The sequence below is a fragment of the Sardina pilchardus genome, chromosome 4, assembly GCF_963854185.1.
Source record: "Sardina pilchardus chromosome 4, fSarPil1.1, whole genome shotgun sequence".
Lineage (NCBI taxonomy): Eukaryota > Metazoa > Chordata > Actinopteri > Clupeiformes > Clupeidae > Sardina > Sardina pilchardus.
The window spans coordinates 25,131,139-25,153,406 of NC_084997.1; the positions used below are offsets into that span (position 1 = coordinate 25,131,139).

The following is a 22,268-nucleotide window of genomic DNA, read 5'->3' on the forward strand; positions in this document are numbered from 1 at the left end:
AGAGAGGCTTGAGGGAGGCATCAGCTATTCATGGGGTGCCTCTCAACATCTCTCCTCGATGCTCAATCCTCGAGCGGCGTTCCCACTGATCTAGTGTTGCCACCCCATCATTCTTTATGTAGATCATTGAGGATCGAGGCCCGAGGAGGAAGGTAGGATGTATAAAACCCGAATGAGAGGCACCCATGGGGTTCATCAGGTCCCTTTCCACAGGTGTATAAAATTAAGTATCTAGATTATGAATGCAAACAGCATGGTGCTTGATTAACCCACCTGTGAAAAGGGACCTGATGAAACCCATGAATTAGCCCTTTTCACGGTGATGTCAGACGAAGCGTTGCTGGGTATCCTCCAGCATGTCCAGCCGCCAAATACTACAGAAGAAGAAGAAGAGGTATTCATGGGTTTCATCAGGTCCCTTTCCACAGGTGTATACAATCAAGCACCATGCAGTCTGCATTGATAATCAAGGTGCTTGATTGTATACACCTGTGGAAAGGGACCTGATGAAACCCATGAATACTTCTTCTTCTTCTGTAGTATTTGGCGTCTGACATCTCGTGAAACGGGCTAATCGGAACTCTGAGGGGCATTAGCCAGAGGTGGAAAACTCCAGCTTCAGAGAGTAAAAGTCTGATCATGTATTGGTTCTACCTGTGCACTTAGCATGGGTGATCTCATAAATTAGCTGCTCGACCTAGCTGAAGAGCTGTGCTAATTAGAATCAGCTGCATTAAATGCAGTATGTAGTAGGACTTTTACTTTCTGAAACTGGATTTTTTCCACCCCTGACATTAGCTATACTCCATTAGGACTCCGAGGGCTCGAAGGTGGCATCAGTAGGCATCAGGTGCAGGCGGGCAGGAAATGCAGAGCCCAGCCTCTGATCCAAGTAGAAGCTTTATCAGTGATACATAATTGCACTGAAATTCCTTGCTAACTAGTGTAATTGCACGTGTGACTGAGAGTTGCTTGCTGTGGATAGCTCCACGACAGTCTGAAACACTTTCATATGCTTGCCGTGACTTCATTGGTGGGAAATAGTCACCCTTGATATTAGCCTGCCCCCTCAGGAAAGCTCTGCCTGCCTCAGCTATTTGCCCTCCTCCCCCTTTGTTAGAATGTCTGTCTTTTGTGTTTAATAAATCCTTTATTCACGGAATTCATGTCTCCTTATGCTTTATAGAACCTGTGCAGCGCTGTCTCAAGAAAAGTCTCAATCTCCTAAAGATTCCCTGAAGCGCTAGGCCCCAGGGTGGCGTAGTCAGGCTACAGACATGGGGTGTTGGGCGTTTGCCCTGACCACCCGGTTACATATGTGTTGTAGACGTGACACTGAACATGTCAACTGCCCACTAAGAGGAAGTGAAACATGAAGTGAAACATGAAGTGAAACATGAAAAATGTCGAAACATGAAAAAAAAAACGTTTTTTTGTCTCTGCCTTTCTACAGAAGACCCAAAGGTCATGAAGGCATGACTCAGATGGTGAGGCAGGCACACCTTGATTGCAGCTACTGTTCTCATTATTAATACTGTAATATCTGACTTAGCTGCTGCTACAAAACAAAATGCACCTCTAGGGTTGACAAGTCTAAAACACACATTTTTATCTATCAAACATTGACTGCATTTAAAGTTTTTAAGGTTCAAATGTACCTGGCCTGACAAGAGTTTGCTATTTTCTTCCAGCACGGTCATCTGAGTCAGTAGCCCCGTTTACATGGACACTTCTATTCCGATTAGAAACGGAAGAAACAGCTCAATCGGAATAAAAATTGTCATATAAACACCTCAATCGGAATGAAAATCCTGATCCGATCAGAATTGTGATCGGAATAGAAGAGGTGGTGTAGTCCATTCCTATTCCGAATGAACACTCATGTATACGGTCAATCGGATTGACCGTAATATCTTCCCAATGAAAAGTAGCAAACAACGGCTATTCCGATCAAAGATTCTAAAGCGCTTACAGACGTCTGATCGGAATAGAATGTAGCCCATGTAAACAGACGGCGCAAAAATGTTCAATCGGAATAGTTTAATCGGAATGACAAAAAACGGTCCATGTAAACGTGGCTAGTGTGTTGATTCTGTGTTTCTGCCAACATTGTGATCAATAGCTACGTTTACATGCACCCTTTCTAATCCGATTCAGGCCCAATCGGAATGAAATTCCTTCATGTAAACAAGACAATCGGAATGAAAATCGCCGATCGGATTGAAATTTGGATCGGATTGAAAGAGGTGGAACGGACCCGTCCGGTAGTAAAATAGTTGTCATGTATACACTGGATCGGATCGTTCCCTGCTACTCTTCCCTTCTGCGCATGTTCAGAAAAGGAGGCGCAATATTTCTCTTATCAAAAAAGCCACCACGGTGTAGGCAGAGAGCGTTAAAGCTAGTAATGAAAGATCTTTGGTTAGGTGTAAACATAAGCACTGGGCGTGAGGCTGAACCATATGTTTCTTTTAGGTCTATGGGTTGAACAGTGACGGATAACATGGCATCGGAAGAATAGGCTATTAGTTTCGTGACACTTTCAAAACAACCACAAAATCTGACAGCATCTTTGAAGTTTAGGAAGTAGGCCTAGCCTACCCTACTAGGCTGCAGGCAGTTGCGTAGGCTTTGGCTAACTGGCTTTGGTAAAAGCAACGACTGAAATGCAGTGATGAAGTCTCGTTTTCTGAAAGCCAAATATTAACAGGTAGGCTATGTTTCGGAGACTACAGTGGAGACAGATATTTTGCGATGTCTGAAAGAACAGTGTGGAAGCTAGGTAGACGGCAAGGACCTGATTGAATGCATTTCCGTACAAGTTTGAATTTGTGTTGCCGGGACTTGTTAAACATCTGAGGTGCAAAACAACTAGCGAACAGTCCGACGTTTTGGTGGTTTGCAACCCCGTCAGATTACACGATAATCAGCTATATTTTTGGCTTTGGAATACTTCTGTATGACCGTGCATGAAGTTAGCATTTGCTGACCGACTTGCTGTGCAGTGTGAAATCGGCCAGTGAGTGTGTTAGGACGCAATTTATATTTTCGTCGTTTTAGTCATTCTAATTATAAGGAAAAGAAACGAAACTCTAGGCCTATGATGTTGCTTTTGAACAGAAGAAAGCAGAGGCAGAGGATTGGAAGTAGGGAATATCTCACGCCTCAAACGTCATAGGCTATAAGCTCTCACGTCCCTCTCGGGGAGCAAAACTGCAAGCAGGCTATATGTGCGTAAAGCTGACATGTAAACGCGCGCTTCCAAAATACTCCTTGCCATGTAAACTTCCACCGATCCGATTGACCGATCCGATTGGTCATTCCGATGGTTGCATGTAAACGTAGCTATTGTCAATGTCTTTAGCTTCCCACCCAGAGAAAGGGACAATATACTCTCATATCCTGTTCAGCCAAAAAAACATGTTGGAATGACTTATTATTCTTAATAAACGAGAGAGCGAGCGAGAGCGAGAGAGAGTGAGAGTGAGAGTGAGAGTGAGAGTGAGAGTGAGAGTGAGAGTGAGAGTGAGAGTGAGAGTGAGAGTGAGAGTGAGAGTGTGTGTGTATGTGTATGTGTGTGTGTGTGTGTGTGTGTGTGTGTGTGTATTCGTGTGTGTGTAAAAACACAAAAAGTGTGTCTTGGTAACAGTATGAAGAGTCAAGGACATCACGGTAGCTCCATGGAGTGTTGAGGTAAGAAAAGGGAAATGCTTAGAAGAACAGGGGCGGTCCTAGCCTGTATGACACCCTGAGCCTGTGAGCCTTTTTTTGTCAGTCAGGAATCACAATAGGTTGCATCAGAGCGGTAGATAAAACAGAGTGGCGACACTCCCATAGACCTCCATTGGAAAAAATGGCAGCGCTTTTTCCAGGCTATTTCCTCGTTATGGGGCTTTTGGAACTGTTTACAGCCAATCTCTTGGTCAGTAGTCAATGAGTTAATTGATTACACCTTCCAGCATCGGAAGTACATCCCACCCTCCTGCGATTCAGCCATTCAGCACAGGTTTTTTTGGAACTTTTGATCATGGCGGCAACATCAAAGAGTGTCGCAACTCTCTTTCTATGGCTCTGGGCTGCATATTCCTCAACTCAAGTCACCCAACGGGCAATACTAAATCAATTTACTTTGTTTAGCATTTGTTTTGCATTATTTTGAACAATTTCACATAATCCAAAAAAGGCCAATAAAAAAACCTGGCACCGTTCAAGGTCCAGTGATTAGGCCCTACTGTATGTCCAATTACATCCCATCATTAGATTAGTTATTAACCCTCATGTTATCCTTGGGGTCACGCACATACTCGGTGTTGCAAGGGAGAGTGACTGCCAGTCTGAGTCATACGGATTTATACCTCACTCACTGCCCCATGTACAGAGAGAAACACCAGGATGCCCCTCCTTGGAGATTGAAAGGGGGAGTGAGACTTGAGATCAGTAAGGATGGTTAAAGGAAGAAACATACACACAAACAAGTCCGGAACAAACAGTCTTTCCTGCTTCTCGTGGAGTTCAGACACTCTGTGTAACAATTTGGAGACACATCCATTATTTCCACTGGACGTAGTACAATCACAGGATGTTTGTCACATCTGCTGCTGATTTTCATCTGTGTGGTTTGGGAGCGGCTCATCTGAGGAGAAGACTAGCGGCCTGCTGACTCATGAGTGAGGAACACTGTTTCTTCCTGCACACTCACAGAAAATGGACGTTAAAAAACAAGGGTGACCTGGGTCCAGTGTGGGGATAGGTGGCCAACGGCATTGAGAGGTTTGGGGACTTCTACAGGAGCAGCTCCTGGACAAAACTTAACTGTGACTGTGACCTTGACATTTCCAGAACATGAATAAGATCATAGCCTGCTGACTCATGAGTGAGGAGCACTGTTTCTTCCTGCACACTCACAGAAAATTAACGTTAAAATTCCAGAGCACGAATAAGATAATAGCTCCAAGAGCCAGAGTCAGATAGATGGGTGTCCCTGAGTCCTCTAAAAGAGAAAAGATGAGAATATTCAGTTACATTTGTGTCAACAGTTTTCTGAGAAATATCACAGTCAGACAGTGTAGACATTATGTAGACAGATGTCCAAGATTCCTCTGATAGTGCCTTCTAGTGCCAATGAAAATCACACAATCAACTCTATTTTTCTACAGGCTTTTGTGTTTAAGCATGACTCTAAAATACATGCTGTGTATTTTATGTTGTTGGATTTCTCTGACACAACAAAAACTCAAACATACTGTACTTATACAATGCGACATACTAGTCTTACCGGTGATTGCATACAGAGTGTTGTGACATTCCGCAGTGCCGTGGGCGTTTGCGGCCTCGCAGGTGTACAGGCCGTTCAGCTTAGGAGTGAACTTCAGGTACAGCCTGCTCCCTTCTGCTCTCACCCCACTGGGCAGGGGATGGCCATCTCTGAAAAAGAGCACAGTCGATGAAGTGACGTAGAATGGTTGAGTGTATGTGAGTGTGTCTGTATCGCTGCACTTCCATGTGAGTGTGTGTGTGTGTGTGTGTGTGTGTGTGTGTGTGTGTGCGCGCGCACGTGTTTGTGTGTATGTGTGTATGTATGTATGTATGTATGTATGTGTGTGTATGTGTGTGTGTGTGTGTGTGTGTGCGCGCGCACGTGTTTGTGTGTATGTGTGTATGTATGTATGTATGTATGTATGTGTGTGTATGTGTGTGTGTGTGTGTGTGTGTTTGCCTGCGTGCGTGTGTGTGTGTGTGTGTGTATCTGACTCTCAGCTGAAATGGGCTCAACATACTGAATTTATGTGTTCAAGGGTTAGCCAGCATATACATTCCTTGAGAAGATGAAGGGACTATGGAGGGCGCTGTGACGCAACAGGCTACAGCGCTCATACCACATACATGAGGTCAGGTCCTCATTATTTCTTTTTGAAGTTTTGTTTAATTTATTGAGAGAAAATAACCGGCGAGACAATAAACCCTTTTGATGTTTGTAAACATTCAGAGGCTAGGGTGGGTGCGCACAAAGCATGGGGTAGGAAAAATGCAGCTAATAGACATTCCCACCGACTGCGAACCATACCTCGACCATGTATAATCAGGTTTGGGGTTGGCGTCTGCACTGCACTGATAGCCATCATCCTTCACTGTGATCTTCACTGACTGAGGAGGATCTGAAAAACACAGATGAAACTTAGACAGTCAAAACAGACCAAACTGGTCAGCCTTATACAATGTCCTAATAGGATCCGAGTGAACGACTCTCTTGTATGTCTCTGTACCATGAATCAACATATTTCTCATTCAAAATAGGGTAGTTGTAATTGATTAACTAATTTTAGTTTGATTGTCAGAAGGCAAATAGAAACAGGGCGGGTGACAAAAGTTCTCTAAAAACCTTGCATTGATGCAGTCAGGACACTTAAAAACAATGCAAATAAACTGCAATCAACTCTTTTTCTCTCTCTCTCTCTCTCTCTCTAGGTGTGCAATGTTCTCAGCTATACAATACAAACTCTCTTGGAAAAAAAAAAGTCTTCATTCCCTAATTATCATATCTCAATGAACTATTAAAGACGAGTGAATGAAATGTATAAAATATCTTCCAACATCCAGAAACTTGGCAAGACACCAAAAATGTCAACATTCTCATGTGTATATTTTGAAAATAAATGCATTCAAAATAGAGAAATACAGTACATGGAGGCCTGATGGAGACATTGGCAAAACAAGTTCCTGTGTGGCTCCCAAGTTTTGCTGCAAACTACACCAGTTAGTAACTAGAAAAGCACTCCACCAAGCGAAAACATAACCGCCTCCTGGATCAAGACAGTGAGATGGATCACTCCCAAAATTGTCAGACCTTTCCTGAAAATGTCATTAAAATCCATCCATAACTTTTTTTTTTTAAGCATATATTTTTTGCCTTTTTTTTGATATGACAGTGAAGACTTAGACAGGAGGCAAGTGGGAGAGAGGGACATGGGATCGGGTGGGGTGGGATCGGGACATGACCGCATGTCGGAATCGAACCTGGGTCCCCGTGGGCACTTGGACCCGTATATGGCACGACTGCTGTAGCCTGTTGTGCCACAGAGTCCCCAAAATTCATCCATAACTTTTTAAGTTATCTTGGGAACAAACAAACAAACAAACAAACAGACAGACAGACAGACAAAGAAACCCCAATGAAAACATGACCTCCTTGGCGGAGGTAATAAGTGTATCATTATATGGACAGGTTAGGGCAGATATTTTCTATTGACAGTCAGTCAGCTGTGAGGACTGGCTCATGTGATGACTACAGGGGAGGCACATTCATTTGAAATCAGATTATGAGCATACATGTTAGAGGCGTGCTTTAAATTCCTTCATCAGAACTGATAAGAATAAACGTCACAGGCTCTAGCAACAACGTTGCTCTCCCCAGTTGTTATGGCTTGTACAGACTACACGACTTTTTTGTCTTTCACGATTATCTTTTACGATTGACCATGTCAGACCTGGCGATCAGAGAACCACAAAATCATGCAGTGTCGTGGCCGCAAGAGTGGCCACATTACAAGATCATTTATCGTAGCCTTCTCGTCGCGTGTCGTCACAGTATCAGTGTCAACATGGGAGTCGTAGGAGATTCCCCAAAAATTCTAACTTGCTAGACTATGGTATGTAGCGTGTCATCTCACTGCTACTGGACATGTGCATTCCATTAAGCCTTTTTTCTGTGACATCATCTACACTCTACTGGACGAGCCAGTCTTTCTTAAATTCAGTCAGACGCTTAGAATCCAACACAAACAAGGATTTTATACGGATCATTACCAAACCACAGGGCACAACACTGAGTAGCCTACACAAGTTTTGCTGACTGTTCACTGTATTGTGTGAAAGCTGAGAGTTTGTGAGCACACACACACACACACACATGCACAGGCTCTCAGTCGCATACACATGACTTCTTGAAGGGCAAGGGTAAAAAAACATAATTATAGGGCATCTCACAACATGGGGTCCCAACCTCACACAAAAGGTTACGATGTGTAAAATATGAGCCTCTGTACCCCATGGACAGGGAAATGAAGAGGGCCTTAGAAGAGACCTTAGAAAGCTGGCGCCTCAGCTCAAGCCTGTGGACAAGTCCCCCCTCTTAGAACGCTTTGAAAATAACCCCCTTAGAAGATGATTTCTGGTGGGTTTTGTGGAAAGGAATTGACAGATTTAGATGTACAAATATGACTATTTGGAAGCCTATGTTTCAAAGATTTAGAAGTGGGGCACATAGCGCTCTGGTAGCAACCCAACCACTGGTAAGTGCAGTTGCAATGTTTGTTGGAGAAAAAAAAAATATCATAAAGGTCTCCATAAAGGAACCAAGGTCTTGTAGAAATGTAGTGGACTAAAAGTATAACTGCTGTAAGAGATCAATTCTGGAGCCCATGTGGTATCTAGCTTTGTAATATCTACTTTTCACTTGTCGTATACGCATCACTTAATTAAGGCCATCAATTTGCTCTATCGCCACCCACTAACATGAGCATTCATTTACCTAACAAGTCACACAAAAAAGCAAGGCACAGACTCTCAACAACGACATAGCCTTGCAAGAACTAAATTAATGTTTTTCGGTCGAAGTAAAGTGAAATGTCCTCATGGCACACAATACTGAGTATTCATTCCTGCAGGTGCCCCTGGATGAGAACATCAAAATGTCAGTTAAATATTAACCTAACTGTTCTGCCCTTGCAGGAATACGGAAAACAGCATTTGGTGGCACCCTACACTCACAATATGGCAATGACTTAAGGCAAACCTTTCCCAGAGGTCACATGGTAAGGGAGAGGGCACTTGTTCTCATTTTACTGCGATTCAATCCTTTTCATTGCAAGGACACTTCATAGTGCCTCAGTGCTATCTCATGATTTTTTCTTCTTCATCAGAAAGGAACCTGTATGGAAACTCAAGTTTAACTCATTGTAAGGGCACCTACCATATATTTTCCATTGGAAACTTCCTTAAAGCAACAATAAAGCACTTTCCCTCTGTCACATAGATTTGTATTTGTTTATCCAGCAAATAACAGACAAGGTAGAATATGTTGCATGATTTTATGAAAGTATGATGTATTGCGACATCGAAGCAAGTCAAATTTGCAGTTTCTGATGTTTCATTTAATCAAACTACAGATACACTACCCCTCCTCGTAAAGTTACATAGTGTGGTTATAGCCGATAGAGGGCCGCAAAGTGAAAGCAGAAGTGCCGTTCACCCTGTTACGAGTTGATGAACCGCTGAAATGATTTTGGAAACATTATTTTAAGTACGAAAAACTCTTTAGTGTTGCTTTAAATTGTTAAAAGTACTGTAGGTACACCCTTTATGACACTGCATCACATTTCATCTTGTATCGGAGCAACTACAGTATGTTGATACTTCTTTCTCACGTGTAGTACAATTTAGATGGCTGCATTCCACTGCAATCTGTCCTGAAAATGACACCCTTTGGAACACTGTCCTGTAGGGGCAGTATAGAGGGCACTCCATAATAACACCATCATTTTCTACCATCATTCTGATCAGCTCTGTGTCTGCAGTTGCAGTGTGTGTGTGTGTGTGTGTGTGTGTGTGTGTGTGTGTGTGTGTGTGTGTGTGTGTGTGTGTGTGTGTGAACTACTTCGCCCCACACACAAAGAGAGAGATGACACCAAAAACCGAATGGATTAGACCGGAGTAGGGCTGTGCAATTAATCAAATGAATTGATCAATCGTGATTATGACTTCCAACAATTATGAAAATAACATATATAAATTGAATTATCTTTTTTCTTGAGCTGTGTGCATTATCATTTTACATTACAAAATTACATTTTGAATATGGATGATAGTTCCAAAATCACTGATAAATCATATTTAATAATTGCGATTTCAATATTGAACAAAATAATCGTGATCATGATATTTAACATAATTGAGCAGCCCTACGCCAGACCTTATCAATATGGTCTATCGGAATTTAACCTTGTGGGTATTGGTGCAGGTTACCCGTCTCTACATCTAAGCTACTGTACAGCTGGTTACTGTCAATTTCATTCTATATGAACAGAACAATTGCATTGCTAACAAATTAAATATTTAGGGCTTTGGAAGATACGAATTTCAGATGTTTTCTCCCAGGAACAGCATTGAACAAATCAATTAATTTAGTTATTCGGCCTACTATACTCGGACATCGACCGATGCTGACTAATCGACCAATTGATTGGCTGGCCGATCAATCGGTCGACCTCTAGAGTGAACTGTGGGCACCAATTCACATGTAAACGATATAGGAACTCACAGTGAATGTCTATGGCGTAGTTGTAGACTTTTTCTCGTCTTAGCGCGGGGTGTCTGACCAAACATCGCACCTCCTTCTGGTTCAGTTCCTTGGCAGGCACACCCCTCAGATGACTGGTCACTGTGCGTGTTCCATCATCATTGATGCTGGCTGTGACCTCGGCGGATGTTACCACGGCACCGAGGGAGAGTACATCCCATGATACCTCAGCAGGGGGGTCGAGAGCACGAGCCACACAGGTTGCAAGGGTGGTTTCATGACTGCTGAAGAGTGGCTTGACCTCCATGCCAACATTCACGACCACGCCATCTTCATACTCCGCATAGGCCACTTGGAACGAAAGGATACAATTATTTGCATTGATCAGTAAAATGCATTTGAATACAGGTCTAAACACACACAGGCACACACGCGAAACACAAACATACACAAACAAACAAACAAACAAACACACACACACACACACACACACACACACACACACACAGATACTAATACCCTAAAATAGCTGGACCTTTGCTGGACCTTATCCAGGACTATCTAAAGTACAGCCAAACACTCACACGTGACATACAGTAGTTATTTATAGAGTCAGTTCACAACAGTCAGTAATGAAAACAACTTTATGGAACTTACTGTTGTGTAACACCACCGACAGACACAGCCACAATCCAAGATTCATCTTTCAAATCGATGCGTCCTTGAAGATGACTCGTCGTGCGTTAATTTACTTAGTTTAAGAAAGTAAAAGGGATACATAAAAAAAAACACCAGGTCAAATCAGAAGAGCTCCAGAAATAACTGTCTGTAACTCTCCAGTGTCCAGTAACGGAAGATATTAGCTTCTTAAACCTTAAAGAACCATGTCTCGGACCATCTTTCGCAGGTGCATGATCACTCAGTGAACGCTCACAGTTTGGTTGGATGATCCCTGCTTGAAAATAAGTAAATACCGACACGGCTGAAAAGTTCCGCACTAGCAAGTCACACGTACTGCAAAGTGAATATAAACATTTGGTCAAAGCTAAACAGACGGTTCAAGGCATTCGAGTAGTTGAATCGCATGCCACCAATCCATGCAGGGGAGCCGGTGTCGCGTGTGCGCTGTCACTGGTTCCTGGCAACACTCCCACTCAAGCTCCACCCGAAGAGATTGAGAACAACGTTAATGACTCATGTGATAACAGGGCAATTATGTCAAACATGCTGCCCAACGTTTGGCGTTGCTTCAGTGTCAGTGCCGTATGGCAAGCCTTTTTTAACGTTTGAAAAGTTTGACTATGCAGAACAGTGCTGCTGCTGCTGCTGCTGCCACCGCGCGCATCACGAGCTGTGCGCGTACGGCATTACGAGCTGTGCGTACGGAACCAAGGGACGTAGCGGGGACACCGACATCTAGCCAATAAATATAAGTGGCTTTACTTCAAACTGCTTTTCATTCTTCCGTTTGCAATGTCAAAATACAGCAACAACATGTTAGGCTTACATGCAATGATGATACGGGTCCTCTCAGTCTCCACAAGTTCAACGTTGTGCTATTTAATTGAGAACGCATCTTGAATGTGCACGAGAGAGAGAGAGAGAGAGGCTAGCCCAACATCTTGCCAAGCAAAGCCAAGAGAATAAGAGAATGAGGTGAGGAACATCTCCCCTTTTTATCACTCATCCAGCCCACCCCCGACTCACCAGGACTTCTGTCACTGAGAGCTGTAGGTGTGGTGTTTAGGTGAATCAATCACCTAAAACTCTATAGTGTAGTTCTCAGGGCCCATTCACACTAGGTCCGCTGGACCGGACCCGGGTTCATTTGGTCCGATGGTCCGGCTGTTTTTGATAGTGTGAACGCAACCGTACCGAACTCGGGTGCGGACCCGGACCGGACTCGGGTCCGCCTGAAAAGGTGGTCTCGGGTCCGGTTCGCTAGAACCCTGGAGCAGGTTGCTAAGCAAACGTTCTGAAGATTCTAAAGAATCTTTACCTTTGTCCTCTTCATTGCACTGCCTTTTGCTGTGTTGCCAAGTGATATTTTGTAAACAGAATTCTGGAAGTTCGTGTTAATTATGACGCAAACGGACCCGGGTCCGCAGACAAACATGTAATGTGAACAGAGACCAACTACGGCAGAAATAACTGCACTCGGGTCCGGTCCAGCTAAACGGACCTAGTATGAAAGCAACCTTAGTCTACAACTACATTAGATTATAGCCTAATGAAGATTGTTGCCCACTTTACAAGTATTAATTCAATACCAAACATGGATGGATTATATTCACAACAAATGTTTTACATACATTTCAGAAGTGGCTATCATATGGGTTTCACTCTATGATAATTATATGGGCCTTGCACCTTAAGGAAGCCCTTTGTTTTAGTTAGGGTAGTGATGTGGCAGCCATTTTGCAGCATTTGCCAATTTGGCTATACATGTTACTGTAGTGCAATTACAGTAATAATTTAGGGGCTTCCGGTTGCTGCGCCATGTGAGGAGGACGTGTTTTCTGGTGCTCCTCGCTAGAGTTGAGAACCGAACATTAAAGTTCACAAAATGGAGTTACATATGCTGTAATTAAGTGTTGAGCGACTAAGTCATTTAAACTACTGCTACATTGCCATTCATGGTAGCCCTTTTTTTCAACTATGCCTGGTAATCGTGGACCTGCTGAATGTAGCGGGACCAGGGAACCAATTAGAATTGGGGAATGTGTCGACTACGCCACCTAGGGGATGTAAGTCCCCCTAGGACTAAGACTAATAATTATAGCTGGGCGGCTTAACCAAAGAACCAGCACAAGGTACACAGGTTCGTGCAAATAGGAGACAGAGACTGGATTCTTAGTACAAATACAAATAATTTCTTTATTTTCAAAGTGAGTAACAGAATTACGCAATGAGGGGGTGACAAACACTCAGCTGAAAACAGGACAACACACACACAGAACTGGTTCAGTAGGCTTATGGGTTATTATGGATATTATGGACAAACACATAAACAGGAGGAGAGACTTACCACAGGGAGGCGTTCTGGAAGGAGGGTCAGAAGGACCACACGTGAACACACACACACGCACACTGCACCGAACACCACGGTGACACTACACTGCACTGACGGTGAGACAGAGGTTCCCTACCACCAGGTGCCTAGCCTCCCTGCCGTGTCCTCGCTCCTGAAACAAAGAAAGAACAGAACCAACCCACACTGGTTATCCAACATAGAGCACAAGCCCTCTTCACCCGATTAGGCGGTTATAAAGAGTGAGATAGCAAAACAATACATTCAACACAGCAAAACCAATACACCCCAAGCAGGCACCACAAGGCACCAAGGACCAGAGCACTACAAATAGAGGCAAAAGGTGTTAAGCGCCCAGACACAGGGGAGGACTTGCCGCCAGTGGGGACTTACAAAAGGGTTGGAAAAGAAAACACAGAAACAAGGAATACAGACAGAATATACGATAGAACCCACAAATAAACCAAAATAACCATATGCACGCACACACCTACACACATGCACCATGCACCTCAGTCACGCATGCACCCACATACATGTACACACACCAATAATGGCTCCACACAATCACACACGTATCCACACACACACACACACACACACACACACACACACACACGTTACCACACAGGATCTGGCCGAACGCGAGCGGTACAGCACTGGCCGAGCGCAAAGATCCGGAGCAGCTGGACAGACAAAATGAAGTTAGCAGCCAGAAACAAAACAGCAGTCAGCGGCGGAAGACGGAAGACTCGGCTACTCGCCGTGATCAGGCCACCTGTGCAACGGAGGGTACCGGAGATACATATAAGCACATATGTATAACAACTTTGGTGGTAAAATAAAAGTTGAGAGTCACGTACCACCACTAGGAATTCCCAGGACCTCCCTCGGATCAGAGGAGACACGTTGTAAATCCACGCAGCCTAATGAGAGCAGTTTACAGAGGGTCAACTGATGTCAGGCTATGGTTAATGCTATCGGTGTAAAGAACAGCTACGTACAACAACAGCTACGTACCAAAACAGTAGAAACCACACAGCTTCCAGCCTGCAACACTCTGGTTGATCGCAGTGGAAGGTAGTAACAAAAAGCACCTCAATTTGTGCTAAGACTCAGAGACAATCTCCCAACGACTGCACCCTAGGGTGAGGGCAGAGTTTAGAACATTCAATCAGGCGACGGGACTACTCAGAATAAAACCAGCTTAAAACATAGCCTACCTTTGCAGCCAGGACGCAAATATCCACAGACAGTAAACCCGAACGGTAGCCAACTAGCCAAAGTTCTGCCGCTACAGCAGCAACACCAGGGATGTGCTTTTAAGGAAACACTGAAGCCATCAATTGGTGCAATCAGCGTCGCACCTCCTGACGTCAGTGAGGTGCGCGACAGCTACCGCTATGCCTTAAAGGCACAGGGACATAAACTCCACTTCACTACAATCTACCCCCTGATTCTTTTATCGTCGACCCGACGATAAAGCTTACACCTATTTGAAGGGGGGTTTAAGCAGAGAAGAGGGTAATATAATTAGAACACCCTAGCCAATGCCAACCTGTCATATGTCAGTCGCCCCTCGTGGGAGCCGGTGGGGGTTGGAGTGTTGACCAGCATTGGGTCGTGCCGTCCGGCGCTGCAAAGCATCACCAGTGCTGGTGGATGGCAATAACAGCGGGATGTCACCTGGCTCAGAAGACAGGGGGCTGGTTGCTGGATCCAAAGGAGCCACATCCTGAATCTCAGTTCTCAGTAGGTTTTCCGCCTGGAGGGTATGAGAAGTGGGAGGGGCGTGACTGCTAAGGGGGGGTGCGCTCACCTGCTCACAAAACAGGAGGTCCTCCTCCCCACCAAGTTCCTGATCTAGTGGCAAGTCTAATGGAGGCAACTCATCCTCAGGAATGTTGACAGGTGGGTTGGGAAAGGCCTGCGGCCCAACTATTCCCTTCAGTAAGCTGCGGTGGACATGTTTTAGTTTAGCCATGTCAGTAACCGGAGCGATGGTGTACACTGCACCTCCATCAGGCGGGGCTCGTACCACCGTATACACAACTGGGCTCCATTGGTCGTGGATCTTGTTACGACCACGTACCCCCAAGTTGCGTAGGTACACACTCTGCCCTTCCTTCAAAGGTGAGTCCCTGACACGTTGGTCATGCCTGTCCTTGCGGTAGGCTGCCGCAGCCGCCAGGCGCTCTCGTGCCCCATCAAAGGCGATCTGTAGTCGGGCCTGATGGTCCTGTACCCAGTCGCATACCCTTCCTCCCACTGGTTCACGGACCCTACCCAACAGGAAATCTACTGGCAATTGTGGGTCTTGCCCAAACATCAAAAAATGGGGAGATTCCCCAGTAGCCTGATGGGGAGTAGTATTATAACAAAACACCACATGGGGTAGACAAGCTGCCCAGTCTGGCTTCCGGGATGCCGGCAAGGTTCGCAAGAGGTTGTGCAGGGTACGGTTAAACCGTTCACACTGACCATTGCCGGCAGGGTGGTAAGGGGTAGTTCGCGATCTTTGGATGCTATACATGTCACAAAGCTGTTGAATCAAGAGGGCCTCAAAACACCGCCCTTGGTCAGAGTGGACACGGCCAGGTATGCCGAACCTATAGAACCACTCAGTTATCAAAACCTGGGCCACCGTGGGGGCTCGCTGGTCACGTGTAGGAATAGCAACTGAATACTTGCTAAATACATCCGTAATTACTAAGACGCTCTCTAGACCAGTAGTAGTGGGTTCTAATGTTGTAAAGTCAACAGCAATGATCTCATTGGGCCGTGACGCCAAGAGATGGCCCATGAAAGTGGAGGCCGGTGGACGTGAAGCCTTTGCCACCTGGCACCTAGGGCATTCTTCACACCATTTCTGTACCTCCAAAGACAATCCAGGCCAGTAACATCTCTGCCTCACCAGCTCCAGTGTGCGGCCAACTCCCTGGTGCCCGTGTTGTTGATGGAGCTGGGTCAAAACGTCAGACCGCAGTGAGGCCGGTAAAACCACCTGACGACACTCCTCACCTCCATTGGGATGAAACACCCTACGATAGAGTACCCCTTCGGACTCAATTAAGCGATCCCACTGCCGCAATAGCAGTAGCACCTGAGGAGAAAGTTCTTCCCTTTCTACTCTAGTGGGCTGCCTTTGATCTTTCCAGAACAACAGAACCTTCTGGATAGTGGGGTCAGCTGCCTGTAACAATTTCATATCACTAGGGCCATGAGAGGGCAAGACCGAGATGACTAACTGTGACGCCTGGATACTCAGGTCTGGGGACGCTGCCCGTTGCAACAGTTTGGGGACAGCAGTTCCTGGAGCCACCTCTTGCACATCTCCCGGCTCTGGTTGGTACTGCCTTGACAAGGCATCGGCATTGCGATTAGACCTTCCAGAGCGGTATTTCAGTTCGAAATCAAAGGATGCTAGCTGTGCAGCCCACCGATGTTCTACAGCACCCAGTTTGGCCGAGGAGAGATGGCTGAGAGGGTTGTTGTCCGTATACACAAGACATTTAGCTCCCAGCAAGTACTCCCGAAACTTGTCTGTTATAGCCCACTTGAGAGCCAAGAACTCTAATTTCATGGAACTATAATTGCTCATGTTCCTCTCCGTGGGCTTAAGGGCTCTGCTTGCATATGCGACTGGCCGCACTTTCCCATTGTGCTCCTGGGACAACACTGCACCCAAGCCACTGTAACTAGCATCCACCTCGAGTATAAAGGGACGATGGAAATCGGCATAGGCGAGAACAGGTGCCGATACTAATTTGCTTTTCAGCCCTTCAAAACTATGCTCACATTCATCAGACCAAGACTCCAACAGACTCCGTTTAGACGCCCTCCTGGACCGGCTTCCGCCAAGCTCAGCTACCAGCCGATGCAGAGGGGAGGCCCACTTGGCAAACCCCTCTACGAAGCGCCGATAATAGCTAGCGAAGCCAAGGAAAGAGCGAAGCTCTGAAACGTTTGTGGGTCTTTGCCAATTGGCCACCGCTTCCAATTTGCTGGGATCCGTTGCCACACCCTCTTGTGAAATGACATGCCCCAGATAATGTACTTCCTGCTTGAAAAAGGTGCACTTCTGGAGTTTGGCCTTGAGGCCCTCCATTTGCAACCGGGTCAGGACCATTTCTAACCTTTGCAGATGCTGGGTTACAGTAGATGCAAAGATAACAATATCATCCAAATATAATAAGACTGATTGACACTGCTGGTCCCCAAACATACGTTGCATAAGCCTCTGAAAGGTACTGGGGGCGTTACACAAGCCAAAGGGCATCCTATTCCACTCAAACAGTCCGAATGGCGTACAAAATGCTGTTTTGGCTCGGTCTGCCTCAGAGACTGGCACCTGATTGTACCCACTGGCCAAATCCATGGTCGAAAACCAGCGGGCGCCTGACAACATATCTAGGGACTCCTCAATACGCGGTAAAGGGAAGGCGTCCTTTCGCGTCTTAGTATTGAGTTGCCGATAGTCAACACACATTCTTAAACTGCCATCTTTCTTCTTGGCCAGGACAATGGGTGAGGCGAATGGGCTGCTACTTTCCCTTATGATTTGTGTCTGGAGAAGCTGGTTAATGTGAGCCTTAACGGCCTCGTAGTCAGATGGTGGAATGCGCCTATAGCGCTGCTTAACCGGGGCCTGATCCAACAGAGGGATATCATGGGAGATCAGGGTAGTGCAACCTAAATCACCCTCGCCTGCCGAGAAGACGGAGGAATACTTCAACAACAGAGCCCGAACCTGCTCTTGATCGGGGCCAGTGAGGGGGGAAAGATCAAGCGCTCTTAGCTCATCCTCGATAGTCATAACGGCCGGAGATGTACCTATAGGGGAGGCAGTAATGGACCGGACCTCCACCACATCTTTAGGCAAGCTGACAACGGAGGCGGTCTTCACTTGACCCAAGTGCATGCGAGGGTACAAAACTACAGCTGTAGTACCTACATTAACCACTGGGATGTAAACAGTGCCTTGAACTACTCGCACTAGGGCGGGAGATAACAACAAACCACCTGGTAGCCCAGATTCGACAGGCTCAAGCAAAGTGCTACAACCGGAATATTGCTCGGAGCAAGTAGCTGCCACCATTTTGACTGTGCCCCCTGGAACTCTACAAGGTCTCCTTCCACGCACCTTCACTGTGCCGCCACTGTCAAAGTTGGACTGGCTAACTGCTTGGTGGCACTGTTGGAGCGCATGGAAAACAGTGCGGGGGGCCGTGGAGACCGATGGCAGCTCAAACAAAGTGAGACCATGCTGCCCAAACAATTCTTGGTAGCATTTACGGATCACGTTCATGCCGAGCACCCCGGGAGTCTGAGAGCGTACATCCCCCGGAGGATCCCTGACGACCAGAACACCACAGTTACCCATCACCTTACCACAAAGCTCAACCTCAAGCTCCAAATAACCCAAATACGGAATCTCTAAGCCATTTGCTGCACGCAGCTGCAACCACTGGCATGAATGCAGCCGCTCCTGACCCCATGGTTTGAAGTTTTGAGAAAAAAAACCTTCGGTTATAGTAGACACCATGGACCCCGTGTCCAGCAGACAGGGGACCTGAATCCCGCCCATGAGAACAAGTAAATGTGGACAAGTAGACATTAAACCCTCCACCATGCCAGCTAAACCTGGCGTTGTACTAGAGCCTGGGAAAACCCCAGCCGGACTTTGGCTCATCAGCCCGGCGGGTGCTAGTTTCCCGACTGCTGGGCTGATCGGGAAGACCGGTTGTCTGAGAGTCGTGAGTCATTCCTTGAGACCCCTAGGGAGGAACCCACCGCCCTCTCACCATCACAGTCTCTAGCATAATGGCCGGGTTGCCGACACCGCATACAAATAAGGGGTCCATCTCGGGAAAACCGACGTCTGGGAGGATCCTGTAGGGCAGTCATACTACGGGTAAGCTGATCTATCTGGAGCTGTTGCTGTTTTAACATGTCCTTCAACTCTGCCAACTCTGACTTTGGGGCCAGGTCACTATGGCTACCACTAGTAGTCATTGCACACGATGTACCTGAAAGCCCGAGGGCTCTGTCCCCCCCAGATGGGAGAGAGAAACTACGGGGTCGGGGTGGCTCCACAGAACCCTCGTGCTCCCATCTAATGGCTTCTTTGCGGACTTCAATCAATGTGGCAAGGGGCTGGGTACGAATAAACTGTTTCAATGCTCGACGAAGAGCACCCTCCCGAACATGCTCCACAAACTGGTCACGAAGAAGAACATTAGCATTAATAATGCCTTCAGGCGCACGCCCTTGTACTTTGTCCATTAGAGCCATTAAAGCAATAGAAAATTCAAGCAAAGACTCACCCTCCTGTTGCTTCCTCGAAAAGAAGGCTTCCTGCAGGGCTACATAAGATTGAGGGCACCCGTACAACTCCTGCAAGATACTAAAGATTTTATCTGGATCCTCCTTCTCTGCCGGGGATCTATACCGAATCTCCTCCCTAGCTTCTCCCTCCAAATGGTCAAAGAGGAAATATGCTTTGTCAATGGAGGATAAATGGCGGGCCCGCATGCAGGCCGTGGCTTCCTCCCTCCACTCCCTTATACTTATCCCTAGGCTCCCTCGGAATATGGGGCACTTCTTTTCCCTGGGGATAAATACCAATCGCTCAGTAGTTAGTGGAACTGAGGGGGCTGGATTGGAGGGACCTGCTGCATTAGCCCTTGTTAGCCGTTCATTCTCCAATCGAAGCTGGGCTATCACGTCTCTAAGCTCCTCTGCGTCTTGGGACATTCTAGCCAATAACCCGTACACAATAAAGGGGAAAAAAAATTAATAACTCACACAGGTTGGCAGACTAAGGCTCCGGGGACAGCTGCACACCACAGGCCGCTCCCAAAACTGGCTGCTGTTTTGTTTCTGGAAAAGCACCTTCACAACTCACACATACAGTACATACATGCATACAGCAACAATTGTGCATACAAAGGGCGCTGCAACAATTGAACAAAGTTCAGAAACACAATGATTATAAAAAAAAAAAAAAAACATAGAATACCAGTCTCTGTTCGTTTATGCTTATCCTGCCGACTACGCCAGAATGTAGCGGGACCAGGGAACCAATTAGAATTGGGGAATGTGTCGACTACGCCACCTAGGGGATGTAAGTCCCCCTAGGACTAAGACTAATAATTATAGCTGGGCGGCTTAACCAAAGAACCAGCACAAGGTACACAGGTTCGTGCAAATAGGAGACAGAGACTGGATTCTTAGTACAAATACAAATAATTTCTTTATTTTCAAAGTGAGTAACAGAATTACGCAATGAGGGGGTGACAAACACTCAGCTGAAAACAGGACAACACACACACAGAACTGGTTCAGTAGGCTTATGGGTTATTATGGATATTATGGACAAACACATAAACAGGAGGAGAGACTTACCACAGGGAGGCGTTCTGGAAGGAGGGTCAGAAGGACCACACGTGAACACACACACACGCACACTGCACCGAACACCACGGTGACACTACACTGCACTGACGGTGAGACAGAGGTTCCCTACCACCAGGTGCCTAGCCTCCCTGCCGTGTCCTCGCTCCTGAAACAAAGAAAGAACAGAACCAACCCACACTGGTTATCCAACATAGAGCACAAGCCCTCTTCACCCGATTAGGCGGTTATAAAGAGTGAGATAGCAAAACAATACATTCAACACAGCAAAACCAATACACCCCAAGCAGGCACCACAAGGCACCAAGGACCAGAGCACTACAAATAGAGGCAAAAGGTGTTAAGCGCCCAGACACAGGGGAGGACTTGCCGCCAGTGGGGACTTACAAAAGGGTTGGAAAAGAAAACACAGAAACAAGGAATACAGACAGAATATACGATAGAACCCACAAATAAACCAAAATAACCATATGCACGCACACACCTACACACATGCACCATGCACCTCAGTCACGCATGCACCCACATACATGTACACACACCAATAATGGCTCCACACAATCACACACGTATCCACACACACACACACACACACACACACACACACACACACGTTACCACACAGGATCTGGCCGAACGCGAGCGGTACAGCACTGGCCGAGCGCAAAGATCCGGAGCAGCTGGACAGACAAAATGAAGTTAGCAGCCAGAAACAAAACAGCAGTCAGCGGCGGAAGACGGAAGACTCGGCTACTCGCCGTGATCAGGCCACCTGTGCAACGGAGGGTACCGGAGATACATATAAGCACATATGTATAACAACTTTGGTGGTAAAATAAAAGTTGAGAGTCACGTACCACCACTAGGAATTCCCAGGACCTCCCTCGGATCAGAGGAGACACGTTGTAAATCCACGCAGCCTAATGAGAGCAGTTTACAGAGGGTCAACTGATGTCAGGCTATGGTTAATGCTATCGGTGTAAAGAACAGCTACGTACAACAACAGCTACGTACCAAAACAGTAGAAACCACACAGCTTCCAGCCTGCAACACTCTGGTTGATCGCAGTGGAAGGTAGTAACAAAAAGCACCTCAATTTGTGCTAAGACTCAGAGACAATCTCCCAACGACTGCACCCTAGGGTGAGGGCAGAGTTTAGAACATTCAATCAGGCGACGGGACTACTCAGAATAAAACCAGCTTAAAACATAGCCTACCTTTGCAGCCAGGACGCAAATATCCACAGACAGTAAACCCGAACGGTAGCCAACTAGCCAAAGTTCTGCCGCTACAGCAGCAACACCAGGGATGTGCTTTTAAGGAAACACTGAAGCCATCAATTGGTGCAATCAGCGTCGCACCTCCTGACGTCAGTGAGGTGCGCGACAGCTACCGCTATGCCTTAAAGGCACAGGGACATAAACTCCACTTCACTACATAAACAAAGTTCGGCTAGCTCTTCCCTGGCTAGCAGTAAGGACACTGCTTCGGCTATGGCCTTGGAACAGCAAGAACCAATACTTAATG

At 46.2% G+C, this 22,268-nt stretch overlaps 1 protein-coding gene and 2 long non-coding RNA genes across 4 annotated transcripts; all 3 read right to left on the reverse strand.

Annotated features, from left to right (window-relative positions):
• Positions 1–518: 518 nt before the first annotated feature.
• LOC134078675 (nectin-3-like) lies at positions 519–11,866 on the reverse strand. Of its 2 annotated transcripts, XM_062534780.1 has the most exons (6): positions 11,802–11,866; positions 10,952–11,045; positions 10,316–10,645; positions 6,065–6,155; positions 5,276–5,424; positions 519–4,990 (listed from the first exon to the last, which is right to left on the reverse strand). In XM_062534780.1, exons 2-6 carry the CDS (start codon positions 10,995–10,997, stop codon positions 4,902–4,904), a joined length of 705 nt encoding a protein of 234 aa, XP_062390764.1. In that variant the 5' UTR covers positions 10,998–11,045; positions 11,802–11,866; the 3' UTR covers positions 519–4,901. The 2 variants fall into 2 exon arrangements, with proteins under 2 accessions (XP_062390764.1, XP_062390763.1); XM_062534779.1 differs by lacking the exon at positions 11,802–11,866 and having other exon boundaries at positions 10,952–11,522.
• A 1,278-nt stretch (positions 11,867–13,144) lies between these two features.
• Positions 13,145–14,645, reverse strand: LOC134078678 (uncharacterized). Its single transcript, XR_009938848.1, has 3 exons — positions 14,549–14,645; positions 14,346–14,468; positions 13,145–14,251 (listed from the first exon to the last, which is right to left on the reverse strand). It is a non-coding gene; the product is annotated as an uncharacterized LOC134078678 (long non-coding RNA).
• Positions 14,646–20,554: 5,909 nt separating this feature from the next.
• Positions 20,555–22,055, reverse strand: LOC134078679 (uncharacterized). The gene is made up of 3 exons (XR_009938849.1): positions 21,959–22,055; positions 21,756–21,878; positions 20,555–21,661 (listed from the first exon to the last, which is right to left on the reverse strand). It is a non-coding gene; the product is annotated as an uncharacterized LOC134078679 (long non-coding RNA).
• Positions 22,056–22,268: the final 213 nt, after the last annotated feature.

What these genes read in the sequence shown, in the direction of transcription:
- LOC134078675 (XM_062534780.1), bottom strand. Translation starts at nt 10,997, where the DNA reads ATGAATCTTGGATTGTGGCTGTGTCTGTCGGTGGTGTTACACAACA. An exon ending in CCTGATTATACATGGTCGAG is followed by an intron (nt 5,425 to 6,064) that starts GTATGGTTCGCA and finishes GCTCTTTTTCAG; the next exon opens with AGATGGCCATCCCCTGCCCA. An exon ending in CACTCTGTATGCAATCACCG is followed by an intron (nt 4,991 to 5,275) that starts GTAAGACTAGTA and finishes TTTCTCTTTTAG; the next exon opens with AGGACTCAGGGACACCCATC.